Source organism: Pseudorca crassidens, chromosome 20 (assembly GCF_039906515.1).
Source record: "Pseudorca crassidens isolate mPseCra1 chromosome 20, mPseCra1.hap1, whole genome shotgun sequence".
Classification (NCBI taxonomy): domain Eukaryota; kingdom Metazoa; phylum Chordata; class Mammalia; order Artiodactyla; family Delphinidae; genus Pseudorca; species Pseudorca crassidens.
Genome location: NC_090315.1, coordinates 50,564,459 through 50,589,616, shown reverse-complemented (window position 1 = coordinate 50,589,616; position 25,158 = coordinate 50,564,459). Strand labels below are relative to the sequence as shown.

Genomic DNA, 25,158 nt, shown 5'->3' with positions numbered 1-25,158 from the left:
GGTTGGCTGAACAGAAACAAGAAAATGTAAGAGTTAAGTATTTGGTTTCACTTACTCATGCCTTGCTTTGTGACTGGCTATTTCTCCCTTTATTACTTCCCTTAATTTTGATGTATAAGCCCCAGTGAAACCTTTGAAATCAGGTGAGAATTGAAAGTACCTGGAGAGAAATTTGATTCTGATATTATTTCCTCATCTTAATATTATTTTCTAAAGTGATTCATAGGTTTGTTACTAGTTTAGAAAAACATTATAGGCTTAATACTCTTGGCCGTTCTAGATGAGAGCCACATGACCGGAATTTCTTTCTCCCCATTTATTTAAAATTTTAATATGAAAACAGCAGATCTGTAATTTAGAGCTGGACAAGAACAGATGAAGTGCCTGCCAATCAGTTTTATAGATGGCCACATTTATTTTCCTTGACAGTAATTAATTAGACTTGATTACTCTCTGTAAGTATAATTTCCCCTAAAATTGATACTCTTAAAAATAATTTCCAGTTTCCAACAATTATTTCATCTAGTGAAAATATATCTAAGAAAAAAGTTCGGCATTATTTGTTTGTTTTTAACATTTATTTATTTATTTATTTATTATTTTTTACATCTTTATTGGAGTATAATTGCTTTACAATGGTGTGTTAGTTTCTGCTTTATAACAAAGTGAATCAGTTATACATATGTTCCCATATCTCTTCCCTCTTGCGTCTCCCTCCCTCCCACCCTCCCTATCCCACCCCTCCAGGCGGTCACAAAGCACCAAGCTGATCTCCCTGTGCTATTTATTTATTTATTTGGCTGTGCTGGGTTTTAGTTGCGGCATGCGGGATCTTCATTGCAGCATGCGGGATCTTTGGTTGCAGTGTGTGGGAACTTCAGTTGCGGCATGTGGGATCTAGTTCCTTGTCCAGGGATCGAACCTGGGCCCCCTGCACTGGGAGCACGGAGTCTTAACTGCTGGATCACCAGGGAAGTCCCGGCATTATTAGTTTTATAAATGATGTGAAGCAGACTTTTTATTATTGTTATTATTTGTTGTTGTTGTTGGTGGTGGTGGCTTTTTTTATTTTTATTTTTTTATTGGAGTAGAGTTGATTTACAGTGTTGTGTTACTTTCTGCTCTACAGCACAGTGAATCGGTTATAGATAGACATATTTCCACTCTTTTAGTCTTTTAGTATTACTTTTTAATCTCCCCCAATTTTTTTTTTTCTGAAAAATTTTACACTTATAAAAATGTTGTGGGCTTCCCTGGTGGCACAGTGGTTGAGAGTCTGCCTGCCGATGCAGGGGACACGGGTTCATGCCCCAGTCCGGGAGGATCCCACATGCCGCAGAGCGGCTGGGCCCGTGAGCCATGGCCGCTGTGCCTGCGCGTCCGGAGCCTGTGCTCCACAACAGGAGATGCCACAGCAGTGAGAGCCCCGCCTACCGCCAAAAAAAAAAAAAAAAAAAGTTGCAAGAATAGTATTACACTGAACACCCATATACCTATCATACTGATTCACCACTTGTAAATGTTTTGCCCCTCTCTCCACCATCTGTTTCCATATTTCTCTCTTTTTGTTTTGGCTGAACCATTTGAGAATTGTAGACATCATGACACTTCACTCTTTTTTTTTTTTTTTTGGGTTCGCGGGCCTCTCACTGCTGTGGCCTCTCTCCCTGCGGAGCACAGGCTTCAGACGTGCAGGCCCAGCGGCCGTGGCCCACGGGCCCAGCCGCTCCGCGGCATGCGGGATCCTCCCGGACCGGGACACGAACCCGTGTCCACTGCTTCAGCAGGCGGACTCTCAACCACTGCGCCACCAGGGAAGCCCGACACTTCACTCTTAAATACTTCATAACTGTTTCCTAAGAACAAGGATCTTCTCCTTTGTGACACAATATAACTCTCATATTCGGTAGATTACGCATTAATGCAGATTGTTATCTAAATTCTCTGTAGTGAAGGACCCTGATTTTAAATTTTCAACCTGTTGCAGACCAATACTTTTGTAAAACACAATTAATAGGAATTATTAGAAAAGTAAATTAAGAAGAGATACAAAATACAAACGCAAACTTAAAAAAAATATTTATTTAGGCTGTGGCGGCTCGTGGGATCTTTGTTGTGGCATGCTGGCTCTTAGTTGTGGCATGCGGACTTCTTAGTTGGCAGTATGCATGTGGGATCTAGTTCCCTGACCAGGGATTGAACCCAGGACTCCTGCATTGGGAGTGTGAAGTCTTACCCACTGGACCACCAGGGAAGTCCCCAAGCTCAAATTTTTAACAATAAGATTTAACAGACAGACGTAGAATTACATTTCAATAAATACAGTCAAAATGAGCACAAAATAAGAAAAGGAAAAGAATTACATAACTATCCTTTTTTGGGGAGGGGGCAGCAGGCACACCCTGCGACTTGCAGGATCTTAATTCCCCAACCAGGGATTGAACCTGAGCCCCGGCACTGAAAGTGCCGAGTCCTAACCATTGGACCGCCAGGGAATTCCCTATAACTATACATGTTGATCATTGAAAGTGTGAGTGTAAGTGATTAATAAAAGGAATCACCTTTTAATTCTATAATTGAAGCAAAAAACTAGAAGTATCAATTCCCATTACTTAACATCTAGACACATAATTTGAATAAGTGCTGTTTATATTAATTTTTAAAGTTTTTAATGGGTCAAAATAGCTTATATCTTTCTTGTTAATTAATCTAAGTGGGATTGGTGACAGCCCTACTCCTGGAGGATGATGTATATGTAAATTATTTCTGTGTTGGTGCTCTTCCTCTTTTTAATTTTTTAAAAAATAATACTCATCATAAACCCATCTCAAAGGGCTGTTTTTGTACCTCTTTTATTTATTTATTTATTTAAATTTATTTGTTTATTTATTTATTGGCTGCATTGGGTCTTCGTTGCTGTGTGTGGGCTTTCTCTAGTTGCAGCAAGTGGGGGCTACTCTTCGTTGCAGCACGCGGGCTTCTCATTGCGGTGGCTTCTCTTGTTGCGGAGCACGGGCTCTAGGCGTGCGGGCTTCAGTAGTTGTGGCATGTGGTCTCAATAGTGGGCTCATGGGCTCTAGAGCACAGGCTCAGTAGTTGTGGCACACGGGCTTAGCTGCTCTGTGGCATGTGGGATCTTCAGAGACCTGGGCTCGAACCTGTGTCCCCTCCATTGGCAGGCAGATTCTTAACCACTGCACCACCAGGGAAGTCCTGTACCTCTTTTTAATTTATTTTTCTAATAAATTCTTTCTATTGTGTTTTACAAAAGTATTGGTCTGCACCAGGTTGAAGTTTTAAAATCATGGTCCTTCACTACAGATAATTTAGACACTGATCTGCAATAATGTGAAAGTAATGAGGATGGAAGTGTGGATTTTAAAGCAGTTTCATTAAGTTCAGGATTTTCATTTTTACTTTTTCCAAACAAAGCCAGTACTAACTACATTTTCTTTTTTTTTCCTTCCAGTTTTATTGAGAAATAATTGACATACAGCACTGTATAAGTTTAAGGTGTACAGCAAAATGATTTGACCTAGGTACCTCATGAAATGATTAGTAGTAACTGTATTTTCAGAGTTCATCTTCAGTGCTTCATAAGTAGTCAGTTCCAGTAATTTATCCTGTCAAGTTATAATTAAATTTAAGTTATATTGGGCTTCCCTGGTGGCGCAGTGGTTGAGAGTCTGCCTGCCGATGCAGGGGACACGGGTTCGTGCCCCAGTCTGGGAAGATCCCACATGCCACGGAGCGGCTGGGCCCATGAGCCATGGCCGCTGAGCCTGTGCGTCCGGAGCCTGTGCTCTGCAATGGGAGAGGCCACAACAGTAAGAGGCCCGTGTACTGCAAAAAAAAAAAAAAAATTTAAGTTATATTTCAGTGGGAAAAAGGAATTCTGGATGCATGAATTTCCTATGTGTGGATTTTTTTTTATGGAAAATATAATTCAGAACATTCTGTGAAACATGTTAACCTATAGGAACTGTTCTTCAGGCTTTTAACTTGCATTTTTACTCTTAGAGTTTATTTGTTTCTGAAAAATATGTTGAATTACTTCCTTGTGTGAAAGTACTAAGATTTTTAAAAACACCAAACTGGGAATTCCCTGGCAGTCCAGTGGTTAGGACTCCACAGTTTCACTGCTGGGCCTGGGTTCAATTCCTGGTTGGGGAATTAAGATCCCGCAAGCTGCTCAGCATGGACAAAAAAATACCAAACAAAGCAGGCAAATAAGCATGTCTTACTTGTCCAATTGAGATCTTTAAAATTGGGGACCATATGGTTATTGTTTTTCTTTTAGAAGTACTAAGTTTATTCTGTAGTTCATCATTCTCAAGGCACTTTCTTCTTCATAACCATTGTACTTCAGCATGCATTATAACATATGCATATTTATGATCAACTTTCAGTTTATCAAAAATAGTCATTTAAATTTAATGCATTAGCTTTACATAATGCACAGTTTTTACTACTGTACTAAGAACAGTGGGGGTTTTTTTATGTAGTAAGAGTTTTCTCAATGAAGGAAGCAGTGTATTAATTTATGTTCTAGCACAAACTCCTTAATGTAAACTGTTTCCCTGTTTTGCAGCTGTGCCATTGGAACATATTCTTCCAAACACGTAAACTTCAAATCTCATCTGTTGACATGTGATCCTACTTTTATTACACAGATCAGTGTCAGTTAATGTTTGTCAGCAAAAAACTGATAAAAAAGAATCTTTATATCGCCCTCGTGATTAAATCACATATACTAAAATAATTTTCATATTAGCAATAATCTGTCGTTCTTCAAATTGCATTGAAGAAACACTTGGCTAACTTTGTTAATAGTTTCTGCATCATAAGCCAGATCCTGAATACTTTAAGCCATGGTGTCATTGGAAAGTTGTACTTGAACTACCTTCTTTGTCAAGATTTCCAAGCAGACACCTTTGATATAGTCTTTTACTAATGTCCTGGGAGTGGTATATGTTTTTCTTAGTTAGCAACCAAAAGTACTCCTTTCTCAGAAGGCCACAGTGCTAACGTAGGGAATTTTGTATCTGTTTTTATTGACTTTTTAGTTCAGTACTCTTTCTTTCAAATAATTCTTTTGATTTTGAACTTATTTCTTCATGTTTTATATGTAAATGCTGCAGAAGTTTTGGTGGATTTGTTGCTTTATTAGCTAAAACATCTCTGCAAAGAACTCACTGGTTTTAGCGCTGAGTGATCAAAACCCAAGCCCAGTGTATGAGGGCTCATAGAGTAAAAGCGGTTTGACCTTGGTTGTCCTTCATTTCTTCGGAGTCACTTCCATTATCATCATGTGGTTTACTACTACTGATGCATTCAGGAAACGTGGGTTTTTTTTGCAGAAGCATACAGTGTGGGTTGTTTTGCCATCAGTAAATGAGGATTAAAAAATAATACCAAATTTACTTTCGTAATTTAGTTATTAAACTATAAATTTTAAAAGTCACACTTGGTCAAAAATTAAAATGATTGTAAAAATTTATAAAAAGAAGTGCTTAAATTTTATCACATTTTGGGGTTTTAATTGATAAAATAACCCTAAACTTTCATACACAATGTAATGTGGTCTTACTGCACAAGACTAATATCACGTGTGACCACCTTGCAAGTTTGACAGTACCTGAATTGGTCTATGTTTTGTTTAATGCAATGAGTCCATCATTCATGTCTTGAATATTGTGACATTGTCAAATTGCTAAGCAAGTTTCTAAATACTTATTCAAAATTTTAGTACCTATCTTGTCTTAGACCAATAACAGGTAGTTTCGCAGGCCACATTTTTGGTAGCTACAGTTCTACGCAAATCTTTCCCTAGTTATTCTAAAATGTTCTTTTTTTTTAAATAAATTTTTTAATTTTAATTTTTATTTTTGGCTGCGTTGGGTCTTCGTTGGCTGTGCGTGGGCTTTCTCTGGTTGTAGCGAGTGGGGGCTACACTTCATTGAGGTGCGCGGGCTTCTCATTGCAGTGGCCTCTCCTGTTGCGGAACACGGGCTCTAGATGTGCAGGCCTCAGTAGTTGTGGCACGCAGGCTCAGCAGTTGTGGCATGCGAGCTCTAGAGCGCAGGCTTAGTAGTTGTGATGCACGGGCTTAGTTGCTCCGTGGCATGTGGGATCTTCCCAGACCAGCGCTCAAACCCATGTCCCCTGCATTGGCAGGCAGATTCTTAACTACTGTGCCACCAGGGAAGTCCCTGCATTTAGTGTTTTTTTAAAAAATTTTTTTTATGGCCTTTATTATGTTGAGGTAGTTTCCTCTATGCCCACTTTCTGGAGAGTGTTTATCATAAATGGGTGTTGAATTTTGTCGAAAGCTTTTTCTGCATCTCTTGAGATGACCATATGGTTTTATTCATCAATTTGATAATATGGTGTATCCCATTGATTGATTTGCGTATATTGAAGAATCCTTGCATCCCTGGGATAAATCCCACTTGATCATGATGTATGATCCTTTTAATGTGTTGTTGGATTCTGTTTTGCTAGTATTTTGTTGAGGATTTTTGCATCCATATTCATCAGTGATATTGCTCTGTAATTTTCTGTTTTTGTAGTATCTTTGTCTGGTTTTGGTATCAGGGTGATGGCCTCATAGAATGAGTTTGGGAGTGTTCCTTCCTCTGCAGTTTTTTGGAAGAGTTTGAGAAGGATGGGTGTTAACTCTTCTCTAAATGTTTGATAGAATTCACCTGTGAAGCCATCTGGTCCTGGACTTTTGTTTGTTGGAAGAATTTTAATCACAGTTTCAATTTCATGACTTGTGATTGGTCTGTTCATATTTTCTATTTCTTCCTGGTTCAGTCTCAGAAGGTTATACCTTTCTAAGAATTTGGCCATTTTTTCCAGTTGTCCATTTTATTGGCATAGAGTTGCTTGTAGTAGTGTCTTAGGATGCTTTGTATTTCTGCGGGGTCTGTTGTAACTTCTCCTTTTTCATTTCTAATTTTATTGATTTGAGCCCTCTCCCTCTTTTTCTTGATGAGTCTGGCTAAGGGTCTATCAATTTTGTTTATCTTCTCAAAGAACCAGCTTTTAGTTTTATTGATCTTTGCTATGGTTTTCTTTGTTTCTATTTCATTTATTTCTGCTCTGATCTTTATGATTTCTTTCCTTCTGCTAACTTTGGGTTTTGTTTGTTCTTCTTTCTCTAGTTCCTTTAGGTGTAAGGTTAGATTGTTTATTTGAGGTTTTTCTTGTTTCTTGAGGTAGGCTTGTATAGCTATAAACTTCCCTCTTAGAACTGCTTTTGCTGTATCCCATAGGGTTTGGATCGTTGTGTTTTCATTGTCATTTGTCTCTAGGTATTTTTTTATTTCCTCTTTGATTTCTTCAGTGATCTCTTGTTTATTTAGTAACGTATTGTTTAGCCTCCATATGTTTGTGTTTTTTACGTTTTTTCCCCTGTAATTCATTTCTAATCTCATAGCATTGTGGTCAGAAAAGATGCTTGATATGATTTCAATTTTCTTAAATTTACTGAGGCTTGATTTGTGACCCAAGATGTGATCTGTCCTGGAGAATGTTCCATACGCACTTGAGAAGTGTAATCTGCTGTTTTTGGATGGAATGTCCTATAAATATCAATTAAATCTATCTGGTCTGTTGTGTCATTTAAAGCTTCTGTTTCCTTATTTATTTTCATTTTGGGTGATCTGTCCATTGGTGTAAGTGATGTGTTAAAGTCCCCCACTATTATTGTGTTACTGTCAATTTCCTCTTTTACAGCTGTTAGCAGTTGCCTTATGTATTGAGGTGCTCCTATGTTGGGTGCATATATATTTATAATTGTTATATCTTCTTCTTGGATTGATCCCTTGATCATTATGTAGTGTCCTTCCTTGTGCCTTGTAACATTCTTTATTTTAAAGTCTATTTTATCTGATATGAGTATTGCTACTCCAGCTTTCTTTTGATTTCCGTTTGCATGGAATATCTTTTTCCATCCCGTCACTTTCAGTCTGTATGTGCCCCTAGGTCTGAAGTGGGTCTCTTGTAGACAACATATAGATGGGCCTTGTTTTTGTATCCATTCAGCAAGCCTGTGTCTTTTGGTTGGAGCATTTAATCTATTCACGTTTAAGGTAATTATCGATATGTATGTTCCTATGACCATTTTCTTAATTGTTTTGGGTTTGTTTTTGTAGTTCCTTTTCTTCTCTTGTGTTTCCCAGTTAGAGAAGTTCCTTTAACATTTGTTGTAGAGCTGGTTTGGTGGTGCTGAATTCTTTTAGCTTTTGCTTGTCTCTAAAGCTTTTGATTTCTCCATCGAATCTGAATGAGATCCTTGCCGGGTAGATTAATCTTGGTTGTAGGTTTTTCTCTTTCATCACTTTAAGTATATCCTGCCACTCCCTTCTGGCTTGTAGAGTTTCTGCTGAGAAATCAGCTGTTAACCTTACGGGAGTTCCCTTATATGTTATTTGTTGTTTTTCCCTTGCTGCTTTCAATAATTTTTCTTTGTCTTTAATTTTTGCCAATTTGATTATTATGTGTCTTGGCATTTTTCTCCTTGGATTTATCCTGTATGGGACTCGATGCGCTTCCTGGACTTGGGTGACTATTTCCTTTCCCATGTTAGGGAAGTTTTTGACTATAATCTCTTCAAATATTTTCTTGGGTCCTTTCTCTCTTCTCCTTCTGGGACCCCTATAATGCGAATGTTGTTGCGTTTAATGTTGTCCCATAGGTCTCTTAGGCTGTCTTCATTTCTTTTCATTCTTTTTTCTTTATTCTGTTCCGCAGCAGTGAATTCCACCATTCTGTCTTCCAGGTCATTTATCCGTTCTTCTGCCTCAGTTATTCTGCTATTGATTCCTTCTAGTGTAGTTTTCATTTTAGTTATTGTATTGCTCATCTCTGTTTGTTCTCTCATTCTTCTAGGTCTTTGTTAAACATTTCTTGCATCTTCTCAATCTTTGCCTCCATTCTTTTTCCAAGGTCCTGGATCATCTTCACTATCAGTATTCTGAATTCTTTTTCTAGAAGGTTGCCTATCTCCACTTCATTTAGTTGTTTTTCTGGGGTTTTGTCTTGTTCCTTCATCTGGTACATAGCCCTCTGCCTTTTCATCTTGTCTGTCTTTCTGTGAATGTGGTTTTTGTTCCGCAGGCTGCAGGACTGTAGTTCTGCTTGCTTCTGCTGTCTGCCCTCTGGTGGATGAGGCTATCTAAGAGGCTTGTGTAAGTGTCCTGATGGGAGGGACTGGTGGTGGGTAGAGCTGACTCTGCATTTAGTCATTTAGTCTTAAGAGTCCCTCTGTGTTGTAGAGTGTCTCTCAGTTTGGGTTGTTGCATTGTTTCCTCATGGTTAACTTCATATTAATCATTTTAGACAAAAATACTACATTGATGATATTTTGTCCTCGTCCGTACATCACATCATTAACACTGATTATTGGTGGCAATAAGTTAGACTACTTAGGCAATATATGTCAGAATTCTCCATTGCAAAGACACCCTTTTCCCATATAATCATTTTAGGGATCCATTAAATAAATCTTGATGATGTGAATTAAGAATGTATTTTGCTGGGCTTCCCTGGTGGCGCAGCGGTTAAGAATCTGCCTGCCAATGCAGGGGACATGGGTTCGAGCCCTGGTCTGGGAAGATCCCACATGCTGCGGAGCATCTAAGCCCGTGCGCCACAACTACTGTGCCTGAGCTCTAGAGCCTTCGAGCCACAGCTACTGAAGCCCACGTGCCTAGAGCCCATGCTCCGCAACAAGAGAAGCCACCGCAATGAGAAGCCCGCGCACAGCAAGGAAGACCCAACGCAGCCAGAAATTAATTAATTAATTAATTTTAAAAAGTAAAAGGGGGCTTCCCTGGTGGCGCAGTGGTTAAGAGTCCGTGTGCCGATGCAGGGGACTCGGGTTCGTGCCCTGGTTCGGGAAGATCCCACATGCTGCGGAGTGGCTGGGCCTGTGAGCCATGGCCGCTGAGCCTGTGCGTCTGGAGCCTGTGCTCCGCAACGGGAGAGGCCACAACAGTGAGAGGCCCGCGTACCGCAAGAAACAAACAAACAAACAAACAAACAAAAATAAAAGGGAAATCTCTTTAAAAAAAGAAAGAATGTGTTTTGCTGCCAGAAATCATACTGGGAAGTATTGAGCTATCCAACAGAGGTTAGTAGAACACTGATAGTGAACTGAAGTCCTACAAAAATAATACAGAAAGTGTTTAATATACCGTTGGGAATATAGGTTTTAAATTTTTGGAAATTTTTCTTGGCTTGCATTATTTCCCATGTGTCATATAGGATATCTAAGAAAGATTTATTATAACTTTACCATTGACTTTACACAGAGAGTAATAAGAAAAGCTGGTGAATAACTGTTGTTATGATAAATCATTAAATTTCCTGATCAAATTAAATTTTGTGGATTTATTAATATTTATAAATATAGTTGACTGACAAATTTTTAAATTTTTTTCTCTTTCATTTTTTTAAAGCAAATGGGTGATTGTTTTAAATACTGGATGAGTATTCAGAGAACCTGCTGTTTCTATCATTTGTCAGAAGAGGGCAGCACCGTGTCTATCAAAAAACAGCAGTATGAATAAAGAAACTTTTTTTCCATAAATATACACACTCACGCACATATGTTTTATACTCAAAAGTAATATATGCTTATTACTTTAAACACATACGTGCAGAGATGTATAACGTGACAAGTGAAAGTTCTGTGTAACGCCTTCTCCCTAAAAAAAAACAAAAATTCTGTTAATAATTGTCATGTTGCCAGGAATTTTTTAAGAAGTTCAATTATTTATACTTAAATTTAAGTATTATAAGGAGCCCTCATGTAGGAACTTGAAGGGCCTGAATTTTGACAGTAAGATGCAAAGTTGGTAAATGGATTTTGAGCATATCTTTTAATCTCTTGATGTCATTATTCTGCTTTTCCTTTTTGTCTTTGTATCAAGTTAAGAAATGTGAGAAAGAGCTACTGATGACTGGGAGGAGTTTGTAAGTATAAGCATAAGGTAGTGTTAGCACAGTTAGTCTTTTGGGTTTTTTCTAATTATGTTTTAATTGTTAAATTTAGGATTTTTACCTTTTTGTTTCGGTTTTCTCCCACTTGAAAAATGTGTAGCTTATTAACCTTGGTGAATGAGGAAATACAGTATTTTTTATCCTTCCCTATCATATAACCAGCTGAGCCAGTTAGCTCAGAATTTCCTAAATGATTCACCTTTTGGAAGAGGCCAGTCATGGAAAGTTTCTGCATAAATAAAGACTTTTCAGGAAGTTCTGATTAAGTGAAAATGAAGTTAAGATGGAATTCCTTCTGCTAGCACTTGAATTAACTGTTGCTAATGATGGGCCTTTTCCTGTCAGGGTTCCCTCTTGTACATTAGGAGTGGTCTATAATTTAACTGTTCTCCTACTTGAAGATATTTTGATAGCGAATCCCCCCCTCCACCCCATCTGCATCTAGGTCAACGCCTGACTTGCAGGATCTTAGTTGCCTGAACAGGGATTGAACCCAGACCCCGGCAGTGAAAGCACCAAGTCCTAACCACTGGACCACCAGGGAATTCCTGCGAACCTGTTTTTATTGCTTGTTAAAAGTGGAGTTCTTCTAGGCGTATTTTCAATATACAGTAATCTGCTTATTTTTACTTTGTGTCATTTATCAAAGTCCCTGAGAGAAATATTCCAGTTTAAAGAATTTGTTTCCTAGTGAATATGAATAAGACTTTTTAAAAAAAATTAATTAATTTTATTTTTGGCTGCATTGGGTCTTCGTTGCTGCACGTGGGCTTCCTCTGGTCGCAGCGAGCAGGGGCTACTCTTCGTTGTGGCACGCAGGCTTCTCACTGCGGTGGCTTCTCTTGTTGCAGAGCAGGGCTCTAGGGGCGCGGGCTTCAGTAGTTGGGGCTCGTAGGCTCTAGAGCGCAGGCTCAGTAGTTGTGGCAGATGGGCTTAGTTGCTCCACGGCATGTGGGATCTTCTCGGACCAGGGCTTGAACCCGTGTCCCCTGCATTGGCAGGAGGATTCTTAACCGCTGCGCCACCAGGGAAGTCCATGAATAAGACTTTGGCAGTAAGAAATTAATAGAGATATTCCCACAATTTATACTTTTTTCCATGCTTCCTTTATGCCACTTACTATATATCATGTTTTGTTATGATTTGTTTTCATGGTTGGCTGTCCTGATGGACTGTGAGCCAGTCAGGGCAGAGACAATGTCATATCTTTTTATATGTCTCGTGTTCAACACAGTGCCTGCATCTAGGTCGCTTTTCAGAAAATCTCCACTGAATTGTCTTAGGTTGCTGGTAGAAAAGTTTTGTTGGTACTGTGGTAAAACAAGTAAACAAAACATACTTTGCATAAAGTCTTCTTTTACTTTCCCTATGACTTGGGCTACTTGATCTTTATCTTCTCTCATCACCAGCATTCTAAAGTTTCATAATGATATGCCTTTTTGTAGATCTTTTTTTTTTTTTTTTTTTTTCCGGTATGTGGGCCTCTCACTGTTGTGGCTTCTTTCGTTAGCGGAGCACAGGCTCCGGACACGCAGGTTCAGTGGCCATAGCTCACGGGTCCAGCCGCTCTGCGGCATGTAGGATCCTCCTGGACCGGGGCACGAACCCATGTCCCCTGCATCGGCAGGCGGACTCTCAACCACTGCGCCACCAGGGAAGCTCTGTAGATCTTTTTAAATTGCTGGGTCATGGGAGTTCCTCGGTGGCCTAGTGGTTAGGATTCAGCACTGTCACTGCTGTGGCCTGCATTCGATCCCTGGTCGGGGAACTGAGATCCTGCAAGCTGCGTGGTACGGCCAAAGTATTTTTAAAAATAAATAAATAAAATAAATTGCTGGGTCACATATCCTGTGGAACACTCATTTTGTGGAAACTTCTGGGAAACTTTTCTTTTTGTTCATAACTTCCCATATTTTCTTATTCTGAAATTCCTATTAGTTAAATTGATGTAATAGTAAGGCTCTGCTAGGCTATGCTGGGGTAACAAATAAACCCAGAAAGTCCGTAGCATAACACATATTTATTTCTTACTGGTACACAGTCCAACACAGGTTGGGTAGCCCTACATCTTACAACTCAGCCATCTGAAACACGTAGGAAACACATAGCCCTTGAGATTGCTGTGGCAAAGGAAGAGTGAATAGATACATCTTCATTTAATTTGTCCATTTTGAGAATGAGACTTCGGCCCTGCCATCTGAGTCTGGAACTTATGTGATTTTCATTTCTCCAACGAGTAATGGGTTCTGGGTTGGGTAGGGGTCAGTAGCCTGTGGTATAAGGTAGAGAAGGGGATCTGGGACCTAGACGCTCCTGATACAAACTTTCAACTAGTTTTAGCCCCCTCCTCTCCCCAACCTTCAAAGTTTCCTGGTATCTCCATTTACTGAGCCTTTCTAGGATACTGCTTGCTTGTTGGCCATTTCACATGGCTACCAGCTTGAGAGATTAGAGCAAACAAAGACTTAAGTCAACTTTTACTTGTGTGTTTGCTTTCTACCTTCAAAAAATTTGATTGACATCTTTCTCCTGTTATATCTGTTCTTATCCTTGTGTAGTTCTGCCTTTGTAAATTTGTTTACCACTGTTTGGCAGGGTTTTGGTAGGGAGTAGAGTTCAAACCACCATTTCCAAGTGGAAGTTTCCACTTGTTCTTCACAAGCCATCTCAGTTCTTCTCCAGATTCTACCCAGGGCAAGGAGATTTAAAGCAACTTTCTAGGCCAGTACTCTGGGACTCTGCATTAAGCCTCAGGTTTGGATGTAGGTTTATGTTGGTTGTCTCTATAGCAGTGTAAGGAATCACCCCCAAATTCAGCAGCTTAAAACAGTTGTTTTATTGTAAATTTCTCCTAGTTCTGGGGTGGCTGGACTCAGCTAGATGGTTCTTGTGCAGAGCCTCTCATGCAGTTGTAGTTAGTGGCTGGGTCTGGGGCCATCTTTAAAGTTTATTTACTCCCATGTCTGGTGCCTGGGCCAGGAAGAAACACCTGGGGTCTGGAACGGGCTCCTTAGGTATCTCTCTCTCAGTGGTATTCCCATGTATTCTCTCCAGCATGGCGGCTTCGGGGCAGCCAGACTTCTTGTGTGGTAACTTGGGGTTTCAGAGGTACATTCTTGAGAGAGAGCCACCTGGAAGCTCTATCACCTTTTCTCAGTGAGCCTTATAAGTCATGTAGTGCCCCTTCCACTGAATCTTGTGAGTCGAGGCAGCCGCAAAGGCCCACCCAGTTTCAAGGGGGGTGACATATACTCTTCCTTTCATTGGGGTAGTGTCAGGTTCTGGAAGAGCATGGAGGCTGGGAAATTTGTGGCAACCATCTTTGGGAAATAGAATTTACTGAAGGGCTCTCTGTAACATTGCTACTTAACTTAACCCCTTAGATAACTTAACCCCTTAGATATCAGTGTTCTCACTCATGAAATGTAAATGTGTTAGCGGCTACTACAGAAATGCTACAGACCATCCCAAAACACAGTGGTGTACACCAATAAGAATTTATTTGTTGAACATGTGTTCCTGGATATCTGGGGTTCAGCTAATCTAGGCTGGTCTCCAAGCTGCTTGTTGGGTTCAGATCTGCAGCATGTGTCTTTCAGCCATCTTAGACCAGCAGTTCCCTGAGGCATACTGTTCTTATGGCTAAAGGGAGGAACTCAAGGGACAAGTGAAACAGCACAAATACATTAAAAGCTTCTTTTCCTGTCAAATCAGCTAACATCTCATTGACTGTTGAAGCAAGTCATGTATCCAAGCTCAGCATCGGTAGGGTAGGGGAGTATCTTCTTGGTCCACAGGGAAGGTGTGAATATTTGCCGAATGGTGGTCTAATCTATCATATAAATTCTTCCTCTTGTTTTTGACTCTTGACTCTTAGTACTGAGAGGTTTACTTAGGAGAATAGAGGGACACACAAATTAAGCCCAGTACAGAGTAGGACCAGATTTGGGGGGGACCTTGATTTAGGGGGTTCAGCAGTTTGTATTTGATCCTCTGAGTAATAGTGAGCCATCATAAGAACTTGAGTAGGGGAGTAACAGAGTGTTCGTTTGTTTGTTTGAAGTCATCCTTCAAGATTAAGGTAGTCTTTGCCAGTGAAGATTCTTAATGTAAAACCCTCAACCTCTTATTTTGTGCCACTTGTGTGGGTGACACAGTACTGAGTGCAGGAGTGAGATGGTTCTTAAAGAGAAATTTTGGTTTTGGTCCTAAGAAGCGTAGAAGGAAGAAGAGAAAAGATAGAGACTTCTTTTCCTGCAAATCTGGAATTTATAGGATTCATCTGTCATTATGCTGAATGACCTGTTTGAACACTCGTGATAACACAGTGACCATAATCTTGGACCCTCCGACAGACAGATTGGCATTTAAACAAAATTCCTCAAATGTTTTTATTGACTTGGCAAACCCAGGCCGGCATTAGGCATTTCCCTTCTTTATCTGAAATTTCAGGCACCATTAATACTTTTATTTGTTGCTTTAGGACTCAGTTTTGTTTTTTTTTTCCCGGAGAATTACGTTTTATTTGACGGACTTGATGAGGACTTAAGCCTGGAAGACAACCTCTCAGATGACTCTGAGGGACTGCTCTGAAGAGGTCAGGGAGGAGCCAGGATATATAGGAGTTTTTGCAAACCACGTAGTAGGAACATCAAAAGATTATTGTTAACTAAAGAAAAACAGGGACTTCCCTGGTGAGGACTTAGTTTTATTGAGGGCATTTTTTCCAGTTTTGAAACTGGACAGGATTCTCAGTCGTGTTGCTTTCTTCCACCCTTAAATCACTGCTTATTTGGCGGTTTTAAGGAATTTTGTTTCATGTTTGGGCAGTTAGGTATAGAGCAGGAGCCTTCTTTAGAGTATTCCCAATTGTTTATACTGTTGCTTTTCTCCTTGAAATAATGCCAGTGTTTTTCTCCCAAATATTCCATCTCCCCATTCCAACTTTTACTTAAGTGTGAGCGCTCATCTGCGTGTGAGGTGCAGTGGAAGAGCCCTTTTCAGCCTTCACATCGGTGACCCACATGGACTGTGATTCAGTGGTGACTGTCATGCTGACAGAAGTAACGGAGGGGACTTGAGAGACATCAGACTTACATATGCTGTTGTTTCATTTGTTAAATTAATAAGGGGAAAATGTCTTTATCTAGAACTGTTACAGTACACTTTAATCATAAAGCTCAGCAGCCAGAATTTATAGAAGCCCCGTGTGTTTTTCCTTGTTGTTATTTATGCCCTTTTCTTAGATTTTGTTTCTTTCTTTTTATTCCTCTTGTAAAGTTGGTGTCTCCTTCCTTGGTACAGGGTGACTAGGGAAGTGGATGCTACATCTAAAGAAGCCAAATCCTTCTTCAAGCAAAATGAGAAAGAAAAACCCCAGGCTAATGTCCCTTCAGCTCTGCCATCACTTCCTGCCGGATCAGGGTGAGTAGTCTAGTCTCAGGTCCAGGTGTACCTGGCACGTTGGAGAAGCTGTTTTCAGTACAAGGACACCCTTTACCTGTAGCTCTCGTGACTCCTTTCCTGAGAGGAGGAATTCTGCTGCTGTTGTGCCTTTGCTGAAATATTTGCCAAAACGGGGGAGGCAGAGGAAAATGAGCCACAGGCTTCTTGTTTGATTCTGAAAAAAGTCCTGATATACAGTGTTGGCCACAGAGGTGAACACATAGTAGACTTTACATTTAAAAAATAATTTTTTTAAAAGCATGACATTTATTTATTTATTTTTGGTTGCGTTGGGTCTTTGTTGCTGCGCACAGGCTTTCTCTAGTTGCGGCGAGCGGGGGCTGCTCTTCGTTGCGGTGCTCGGGGCTTCTCATCGCTGTGGCTTCTCTTGTTGCGGAGCATGGGCTCTAGGCACCCGGGCTTCAGTAGTTATGGCACATGGGCTCTGTAGTTGTGGCTCGCGGGCTCTAGAGCTCAGGCTCAGTAGTTGTGGTGCATGGGCTTAGTTGCTCTGCAGCATGTGGGATCCTCCCAGACCAGGGCTTGAACCCGTGTCCCCTGCTTTGGCAGGCAGATTCTTAACCACTGTGCCACCAGGGAAGTCCCTAAAAAATAATTTTTGAATGAAAATATCAGCAGATCATCAGAACTTGTAATAAAGATTTGGGTTGAGTACTTGCTTCCACTCCCAAAGACCTCATAGGAACAGAAAAAGGTCAAAGCTGACTTGCAAATAATTTTGTTAACACATCATCAAGAACTTAATAGTTTTTCTCCCTTTATATTTTCCATACTACATGGGTTATTTTTAGCTGAAGACTAGAATTGTTTCTTTGGAGGAAATAAAAATTCCCTTCTTCTTAACCTGTATGTAAGATGGAAAGCATCACAGTTAGTATGAGGAACCAGGGCACTAGCCTACAGAGAAGTGAACATGGACCACACCCATTGTAACACTGATCACCTGCTGATTCCTGAGGGGGAGCTCTCTGTCCTTGAGGTGTTTGGGGTAGAACAAGTCATCTATAGGGGCTTCGCTGATCCTTAAGTCAGTTTGTTGCTTCATCCTTTCCTCCCAAAACAGTGAAGTTTTGTTTTGTGTTTTTACATTAAAAAAAAAAAAAAGTCATTGGTTTTCCTGTCAGGTTACGAGCTTTTATAGGATGGGCCTTTCTCATCTTTGCAGCCCTGGCTCCAAATGACACTGTGTTACACTGGTGTGCATTTACCCAAAAGCAAACCCTGAGACAAAGGTTTGAATGCAAGTCATTAGTGTGGGAGGTGATTCCAGGAAGCCTGAGCAGGGAAGTGAAAAGGTGTGGGAAGGTAGCCAGTGCAGGGTGTATTTTCCAGCCGCTGCTGGTGGTGGCTGCTAATCAGTCCTGCTGGTGGACTTGGCAAGGGCAAGGAGGCTGGGATATTTATCCTCCAACTCCCATCTGTGCTGGCTCAGCTGCTTCCACGGCGCTCAGGCCATGAGCTGCAGGTGTTTGCAGTGACGCTGCTCTCAGGGTGTCATGGCGGTGAGTGCAGGGACGTGTGGATGGCCTGTGTCCACATCTGCTCCATACTTTTTTTCTGCTTCTTAATCCATGCATTTCTCTCCCACTGGAGCAACTAGGTGGCAGAAGTCATGTAGTAGTTACACAGGAACCTGAGAAGGAAAAGGTTTTGAGTGCTTGCTACCACCGTGGAAATTAGGTAAACACCGAGGAAGGCATCTGTGAGAGGAACAGAGTAATGTGAACAGAGTTCTCCAGACTGACCCTCTTAATACTCTAGGCCAGTACGTTTCAAGCTGTGGTTTGCAATCATCATTTAAGAGAAATGAAATAGAATACATGTCATAGTACATCATGTGGTAAGAATAAATATTGTTTTCACAAAATTTTTATTTCAGTGTGGGTTTTGTTTGTTTGTTTTCGGTTGTGCCCGCGGCTTGCAACATCTTAGTTCCCTGACCAGGGATCGAACCCGGGCCCCCAGCAGTGAAAGCACCGAGTCCTAACCACTGGACTGCCAGGGAATTCCCTATTTCAGTTATAAAAGTGCTTGTACAGGGTGATGAAATAAACTATATTTTTTATGAGGTCTGAGATAAAAAATATGAGGCTCTTGGCTGAAGGAACATGCTTTTAGCCTTCTAATCATATTGTTTGAAAGGGATTTTCTTCATACCAATGACTTTCAAACTTTATTGACTGCAACTCACAATAAGGAATACATTTTACATCATGACTTAAAATATAGGTATGTTAAAAAGTGAAATAAAAATTTGGTGAAATTATGTTTACCTTTACTATGTATGGTGAACTCTTCTCTTTTATTTCCATTATTATGTAATTATTATGTGTAGTATGTGTCATTTAAAAAAATGTTATGACCCCTTGATTGATTTCACAGTCTGTTACAACCTGAATTTGACAAATACTGCTCTAGATTACTTACAGAAGTAGCCTTCTGCAGGCTTGTCTTTGGGTTACCAGGCTTGTATCTGGTATTATTAAACAGTGTCTCTTGGCATTTATTGGAAGTGTTACTGTAAATTAAGTAGTAGATTAAGTACTAGATAGAAATAAAGGCAGAGTTTCTTCTGCCTTAGGTTTCTAGCATAGTTAGTTTCAACTAACATAATTTTTACTTCTAGCTTCCTTGGGTGTTTCTTTTTTTTTCTTTTTCCTTTTTTTTTTTTTTTTTTGCAGTACGCGGGCCTCTCACTGTTGTGGTCTCTCCCGTTGCGGAGCACAGGCTCCGGACGCGCAGGCCCAGCTGCCATGGCTCACGGGCCCAGCCGGTCCGCGGCACGTGGGATCCTCCCGGACCGGGGCACGAACCCGCGTCCCCTGCATCGGCAGGCGGACTCTCAACCACTGCGCCACCAGGGAAGCCCCTTGGGTGTTTCTTAAAATAATCCCTATTAATGCTTAGAGATTCTACTTGGAAACAATGTGTTTCAGAAAACACTGTTACCGTAGTTATGAAGATAACCAGAGGAGGGAGAAGTGGTAGCTTGGCAAGGTCACCTTGTTTAAGTCACTAAGTCACTCATGGAAATCTCACTGTATTCTGTATTCATGCCTTCTTTTCTTAGAAAGAGCTAATAGCCTTTAGAAGATAAGAAATCTGCTATGATGATATCTGTATTAGGAGAAACCAGCAGGAAACAGATGGCATCCTCAAATTAGGATACCTTGAGGAGAGTTTAATATCTCACAAAATAATGAAAAACCACAGGGAGAGGGACAGTATGGTATCTCTGGGCCTAGTAATAATGCGGCTCCATCACCAACCCTAGACCTGAAGGGGCAAGACAGGGAGCAGTTTATGGCAGTGAAGATAGGGAGGGCCTCCTGTCAGGAGCTGAGAACTTCACTTGAGTGATGGGCCATCTAGGGGGAAGCCAGGGGAATAAATATCCAAATATTCCATTCCTCCTTCCATCCCATCTCTTGCTAGGGCACTCCATTGGCCATTGAGGCTTATGAAAGAAAAAAAATTATTCTGGTACTTGTTAAAATGGTAAGGAAGACTTATTCAGGATTATTGCAGTAGTTGTTAATGACTATCACAATAGGGGGGAAAGGTCAGACTTAACTTTGAATACAGCAAAGACAGCTGGGGATTTATAGCTAGGGAACAGAATTGAGGGTGAGAGGATGATCAGTGGATGGAACAGTGCTAAGGGGAGACATGAGAAGTAGGGAGATTCTTTTTTTTTTTTTTTTTTTTTTAGCAGTACGCGGGCCTCTCCCGTTGCAGAGCACAGGCTCCGGACTTGCAGGCTCAGCGGCCATGGCTCACAGGCCCAGCCACTCCGCGGCATGTGGGATCCTCCCGGACCGGGGCACGAACCCGTGTCCCCTGCATCGGCAGGCAGACTCTCAACCACTGCGCCACCAGAGATTCTTGCTGAACTGACCTAACAGGGTTCTTGCTGAAGGCAGGCCAAGGACTTATACATCAGAGGTGGCAAATGAAGAACTTGATCATATGTCGAGAGTGATCAGATATGAGTGGGCAGTTCTGTTTAAACTGATTTAGCAGGATTCTTACTGAAACTGAGCTATGCAAGCCCATCAAGGATGGGGCCAAGATTGAGGCTTAGGCGAGAAGAGGTCTCAAAGGAGCCTGACTAAGGTTGGATAAAGAAGAGAGTCTTTTGTCCGTACAGGACAGCATCTGGGGCAGAGAGAGCAGCGTGGAGGACATAGAGGGAATCTAGAGGGGTCAACCAATGACATACCTTTTAGTAGATCAATGAACTACTGATTCCTTTATAAAGGGGTGAAGTGAAATTTGAGCAAAATCAGTTTCTTTGAAAGCTATAATGGAACATAACAGATTACAAGGATATGTCTGCCTCAGTAAAAAAGTCCTCACAGTTTGTACATGCAAATGGGGACACATTTAGTTGTGATACATGTACCTTGAATTTCTGAATAAATCCAGAAGATGACCTTCAAGGTTGGCATGATCGTTTTTCTGAAATTCATCTCAAAAAGCTTCCACAGTTGTAGTTGTGCTTGGGAAAAGACAGGCTCAAGAGGAATTCATTTGATCTGGGGTGTCTAAGTGCACACATTTTATCAGTGCAGACATTAGTATGTGCTGCAGGCTGCACATGCGTGGTATGCAAAGTTTTCAGGGGAAGAATCTACAGGAAATATCTAACTTATTAAAAGAAAATTATTTTAATGCAGTAAAATATTGTTTCCACAGACTTTTTTCACTTTCATTTTTGGAGTTGCTTCAGTTTATAGAAATTGCCCAGCAGAAACACTTTGTTTATTTTTCTTCTCTCTAAACAGATTTAAGCAATACAGGAAAACCAGAGCAGGAGAGTAAAACATCCTGTCCCATGTCCTTTGCTAGCAAATAAGAATCACAGGAGGGCTTCCCTGGTGGCGCAGTTGTTGAGAGTCCGCCTGCCGATGCAGGGGACACGGTTCGTGCCCCGGTCTGGGAAGACCCCACATGCCGCGGAGTGGCTAGGCCCATGATCCATGGCCACTGAGCCTGCGCGTCCGGAGCCTGTGCTCCACAACGGGAGAGGCCACAACAGTGAGAGGCCCGCGTACCACAAAAAAAAAAAAAAAAAAGAATCACAGGAGCAAATGTTTGTAACTGACAGTGCATTTCCGCCACATGTTTAAAATAGCACACTGCTTTGGCTATAAAAAGCCAAAGTTTATGCTTTGGGGATGGAGTAAGCAAAACACCCAATTTCATTGGCGGCCGGAGTCAGAAATGCCAGGAAACTACGATTGGTAGGAAAAAGCACTGTGCTTAGCATAATGTGTCTGAATTCCTGTAGTTCTGTTAGTCTAAGCTCTCGATCCACTTCTCACCCTCCACTCCCCTCCAGCCCTTGCTACCAATACTGTTGGCCACTTGAATCCAGCTTCTACCAGTGTTTGTGGGGGTCTGGCTGGTACATTTACTGCTTGCCTTCAACCCAACATTTATTACCTACTTTATTCCAACAGTGGGTGGCTGTTAGTTCCATTCAAGTTTATAATCCTACCCATAAGCGTTAACTTGTTTAATGAAGGGCTTACTATTTAGTTGCCTCCTTATAGATTGAGAGTGACCTAAAGCAATAAAACCTAAGGGTGAAAAACATCATTTTCCCGTGTAATTTTGTCTTGTCTTCTCGGTCTATTGAGCAAAAAAAAAAGAGGCTTTATTGTTGAGTCTCAGACAACATCTTGGGTGGTGTCAGTTTAGCAATGTTTGCCCCAAAGATAGAAGAGATAGAATTCCTTACAGTGTCACACTGAAGGTAGAAGACCTGTTGGTACTCAGTGTATTTGAGCAGTCAGTCCCCAGGACCTTTAATTTGTACAACAGAGTCTTGCTGTCTGAGCAGTTGATCTGATGTCTCCCAAGCTCCTCGGACATGAGTTAATATGACTTTGTTGGCTTTTGAGTTTCAATATATAGTCTTTTTTATACAGAGATCATTGAGCATTTCACTTGAAGTAACAAAAACCAGGGCTTCCCTGGCAGCACAATGGTTAAGAATCTGCCTGCTAATGCAGGGGACGCGGGTTCGAGTCCTGGGCTGGGAAGATCCCACATGCTGCAGAGCAGCTAAGCCCGTGTGCCACAACTACTGAGCCTGTGCTCTAGAGCCCGCGAGCCATAACTACTGAAGCCCACATGCCTAGGGCCCGTGCTCCGCAACAAGAGGAGCCACCGCAATGAGAAGCCCACGTACCGCAACGAAGAGTAGCCCCCGCTCACCGCAACTAGAGAAAGCCCACGCACAGCAATGAAGACCCAAGGCAGCCAAAAATAACTAAATAAATTGATTTAAAAAATAATAATAAAAACACTGACGAGTATTGCATACACAGCAGCCCTTTAAAAAAAAAAAGTAACAAAAACCGATATAGCCACAGTACTGGGTGGAAATGTTTCTTTTGTTTGTTTGTTTGTTTGTTGGGTTCGTGGGCCTCTCACTGTTGTGGCCTCTCCCATTGCGGAGCACAGGCTCTGGACGCGCAGGCTCAGCGGCCATAGCTCACGGACCCAGCCGTCATAATTAATGTTAGAAGTAAGGAGAGGGAGTTAAGCCTTTTGATTTGTTCCCACAGCCAGCTCTAAGTTTTCTACTTTAGTGAGATTTCCTGTTTGATGATAATTTGGGGTTTTAGTTTAGTTGACTCAGGGCTGGCCCTGTCCTTATTTTGTTACTGTTTGTAAGTAGATGTTCATGAGTCTCATTAACTTTTTTTTTTTTAAGAGATACACTTATTTATTTATTTTTTGGCTGCATTGGGTTGGGTCTTCATTGCTGTGCATGGGCTTTTTCCCTAGTTGTGGCGAACGGGGGCTACTCTTCATTGCAGAGCACAGGCTCTAGGTGCACGGGCTCGGTAGTTGTGGCTCACGGGCTTTAGAGCGCTGGCTCAGTAGCTGTGGCGCATGGGCTTAGTTGCTCTGCGGCATGTGGGATCTTCCCGGACCAGGGCTCGAACCCGTGTCCCCTGCATTGGCAGGCGGATTCTTAACCACTGCGCCACCAGGGAAGTCCTCCTCCTTAACTTTTGAATTTAACTTTGTTACTCTTAGCGAATGTGGTGCTGCCAGTAGGAGGTGTTCAGAAACGTGTGGTGAGATATTTTGGTGTCACATGACTTGAGACCATTGGTACTTAGTGGGTGGGTTTCAGGGATACTAAATATCCTGCAGTGCTTAGGACAGTTTGTACAGAGAATTTGCTTTTCCAGAATGCTAGCTTTGTGACATGCTGTTTTAAGGGAGCTGGGGTCCTTCAGTTTCCAGTTTGAGACTCTGCTCCAGGTTAGACATTCACAAACTGGAAGTTGATGGATCAGGTCTGTCCTTGGATGTTTTTATTCAGTCAGTATTTAAAAATCAAGAGAGTTGACATAAACTCTGGATTACTGGTTTTTCTTCAGAAATGAGAAGTTGTGCCACTGCCCTTCCTCTTTCCTTAGAGCATTAAGGAGCTGGAGCAGAGTAGATGGGTTGTGCCTGTTCCTGTCCCTGCTCCTCATTTATGCTACCCACTTGCTTCCTGTAGTCAGGTGTTTCTCACATGCTAGAATGCCATGTTTCCCTCTAATAACCAGGTTAATTTCCTTTTGGAACCAGTTTGTTCTCTAGATTAAGTATGACATACTATCTTCTCATGCTGTAGGTTAAATGTTTCTATATCCGTTTTAAAAGAATAGTTTCTGTTTATTGACAGTTTGCCAAATTTAAGGCACAGTGCTAAGTGTTTTACATGTATTATTTCATTCATTCCACATAAACATTTCAAGAGGTAGGTGCTAACTTTGTGCCCATTTCACAGATCAGGAAACTGAGGCTCAGGGAGGGGCCCTTAATTTGTTAGAATTGTATAGCTGATGGATGGTGGAGCCTGGATTCCAGTCCAGTTCTCTTTGAGACCAAAGTCTGGGCTCTCAGCCCCTGCGCCTTACAACCACTCTTTCTTACCCTCCTAATTGGCCTTTTTTGTTAAAAGTATCTCTTCAGCTTTATAACCTATGAAGGACTGTTTGAAAGCTATTTTGTGTTTTGTTATTTTTGAAGGAAGTGAGATGACTATTTACTCCCATTTCCTTTGTAAGCCTTTTCCTCATTAACCATGGCTAGTCTGGGTTTCCTGTACTTTCTTTCTTTTTTCCTTTTTTTTTTTTTTTTTTTGCGGTACGCGGGCCTCTCACTGCTGTGGCCTCTCTGGTTGCGGAGCACAGGCTCCGGACACGCAGGCTCAGTGGCCATGGCTCACGGGCCCAGCTGCTCCGCGGCATGTGGGATCTTCCCGGACTGGGGCACAAACCCGTGTCCCCTGCATCGGTAGGCGGACTCTCAACCACTGCGCCACCAGGGAAGCCCTCCTGTACTATATTTTAATCTCATCCTTATCTCATGAAATTGAAGGAGCTAGCACATTTAAAAAATTTTTTTTACTTTTTAAGAAATTAATTTATTCGAGTTGAGATAGTTTTGAAATATAAAAATTGGTTGTGTTTTGAAAAGGTATAATTCTTGTAGACATTCTGTGGTTAAAATTTTTTTAAATGCTTTTTAAAAATGGTCGTCTATGTTTTGCACTTGAGATTTGTGAAAAATAAAGTTTCTGTGGGAAGGTGACCTCTGGTTTCCTGATCATGGGAGGGAGGTGCTTGTCTGGCGCTTGGCAGCTCGGGACTAGGTTCCTGG

At 41.3% G+C, this 25,158-nt stretch overlaps 1 protein-coding gene across 4 annotated transcripts in view; it reads left to right on the top strand.

Moving 5' to 3' along the window:
- The window catches only part of CFDP1 (craniofacial development protein 1), a 135,866-nt gene that overhangs the window by 11,105 nt on the left and 99,603 nt on the right, over window positions 1–25,158 (top strand). For all 4 annotated transcript variants that reach the window (XM_067719708.1, XM_067719711.1, XM_067719709.1 and 1 more), the window contains exon 5: window positions 16,318–16,437. In XM_067719708.1, the coding sequence (XP_067575809.1) occupies window positions 16,318–16,437 (120 nt within the window). The remainder of the gene's footprint in view (window positions 1–16,317; window positions 16,438–25,158) is intronic.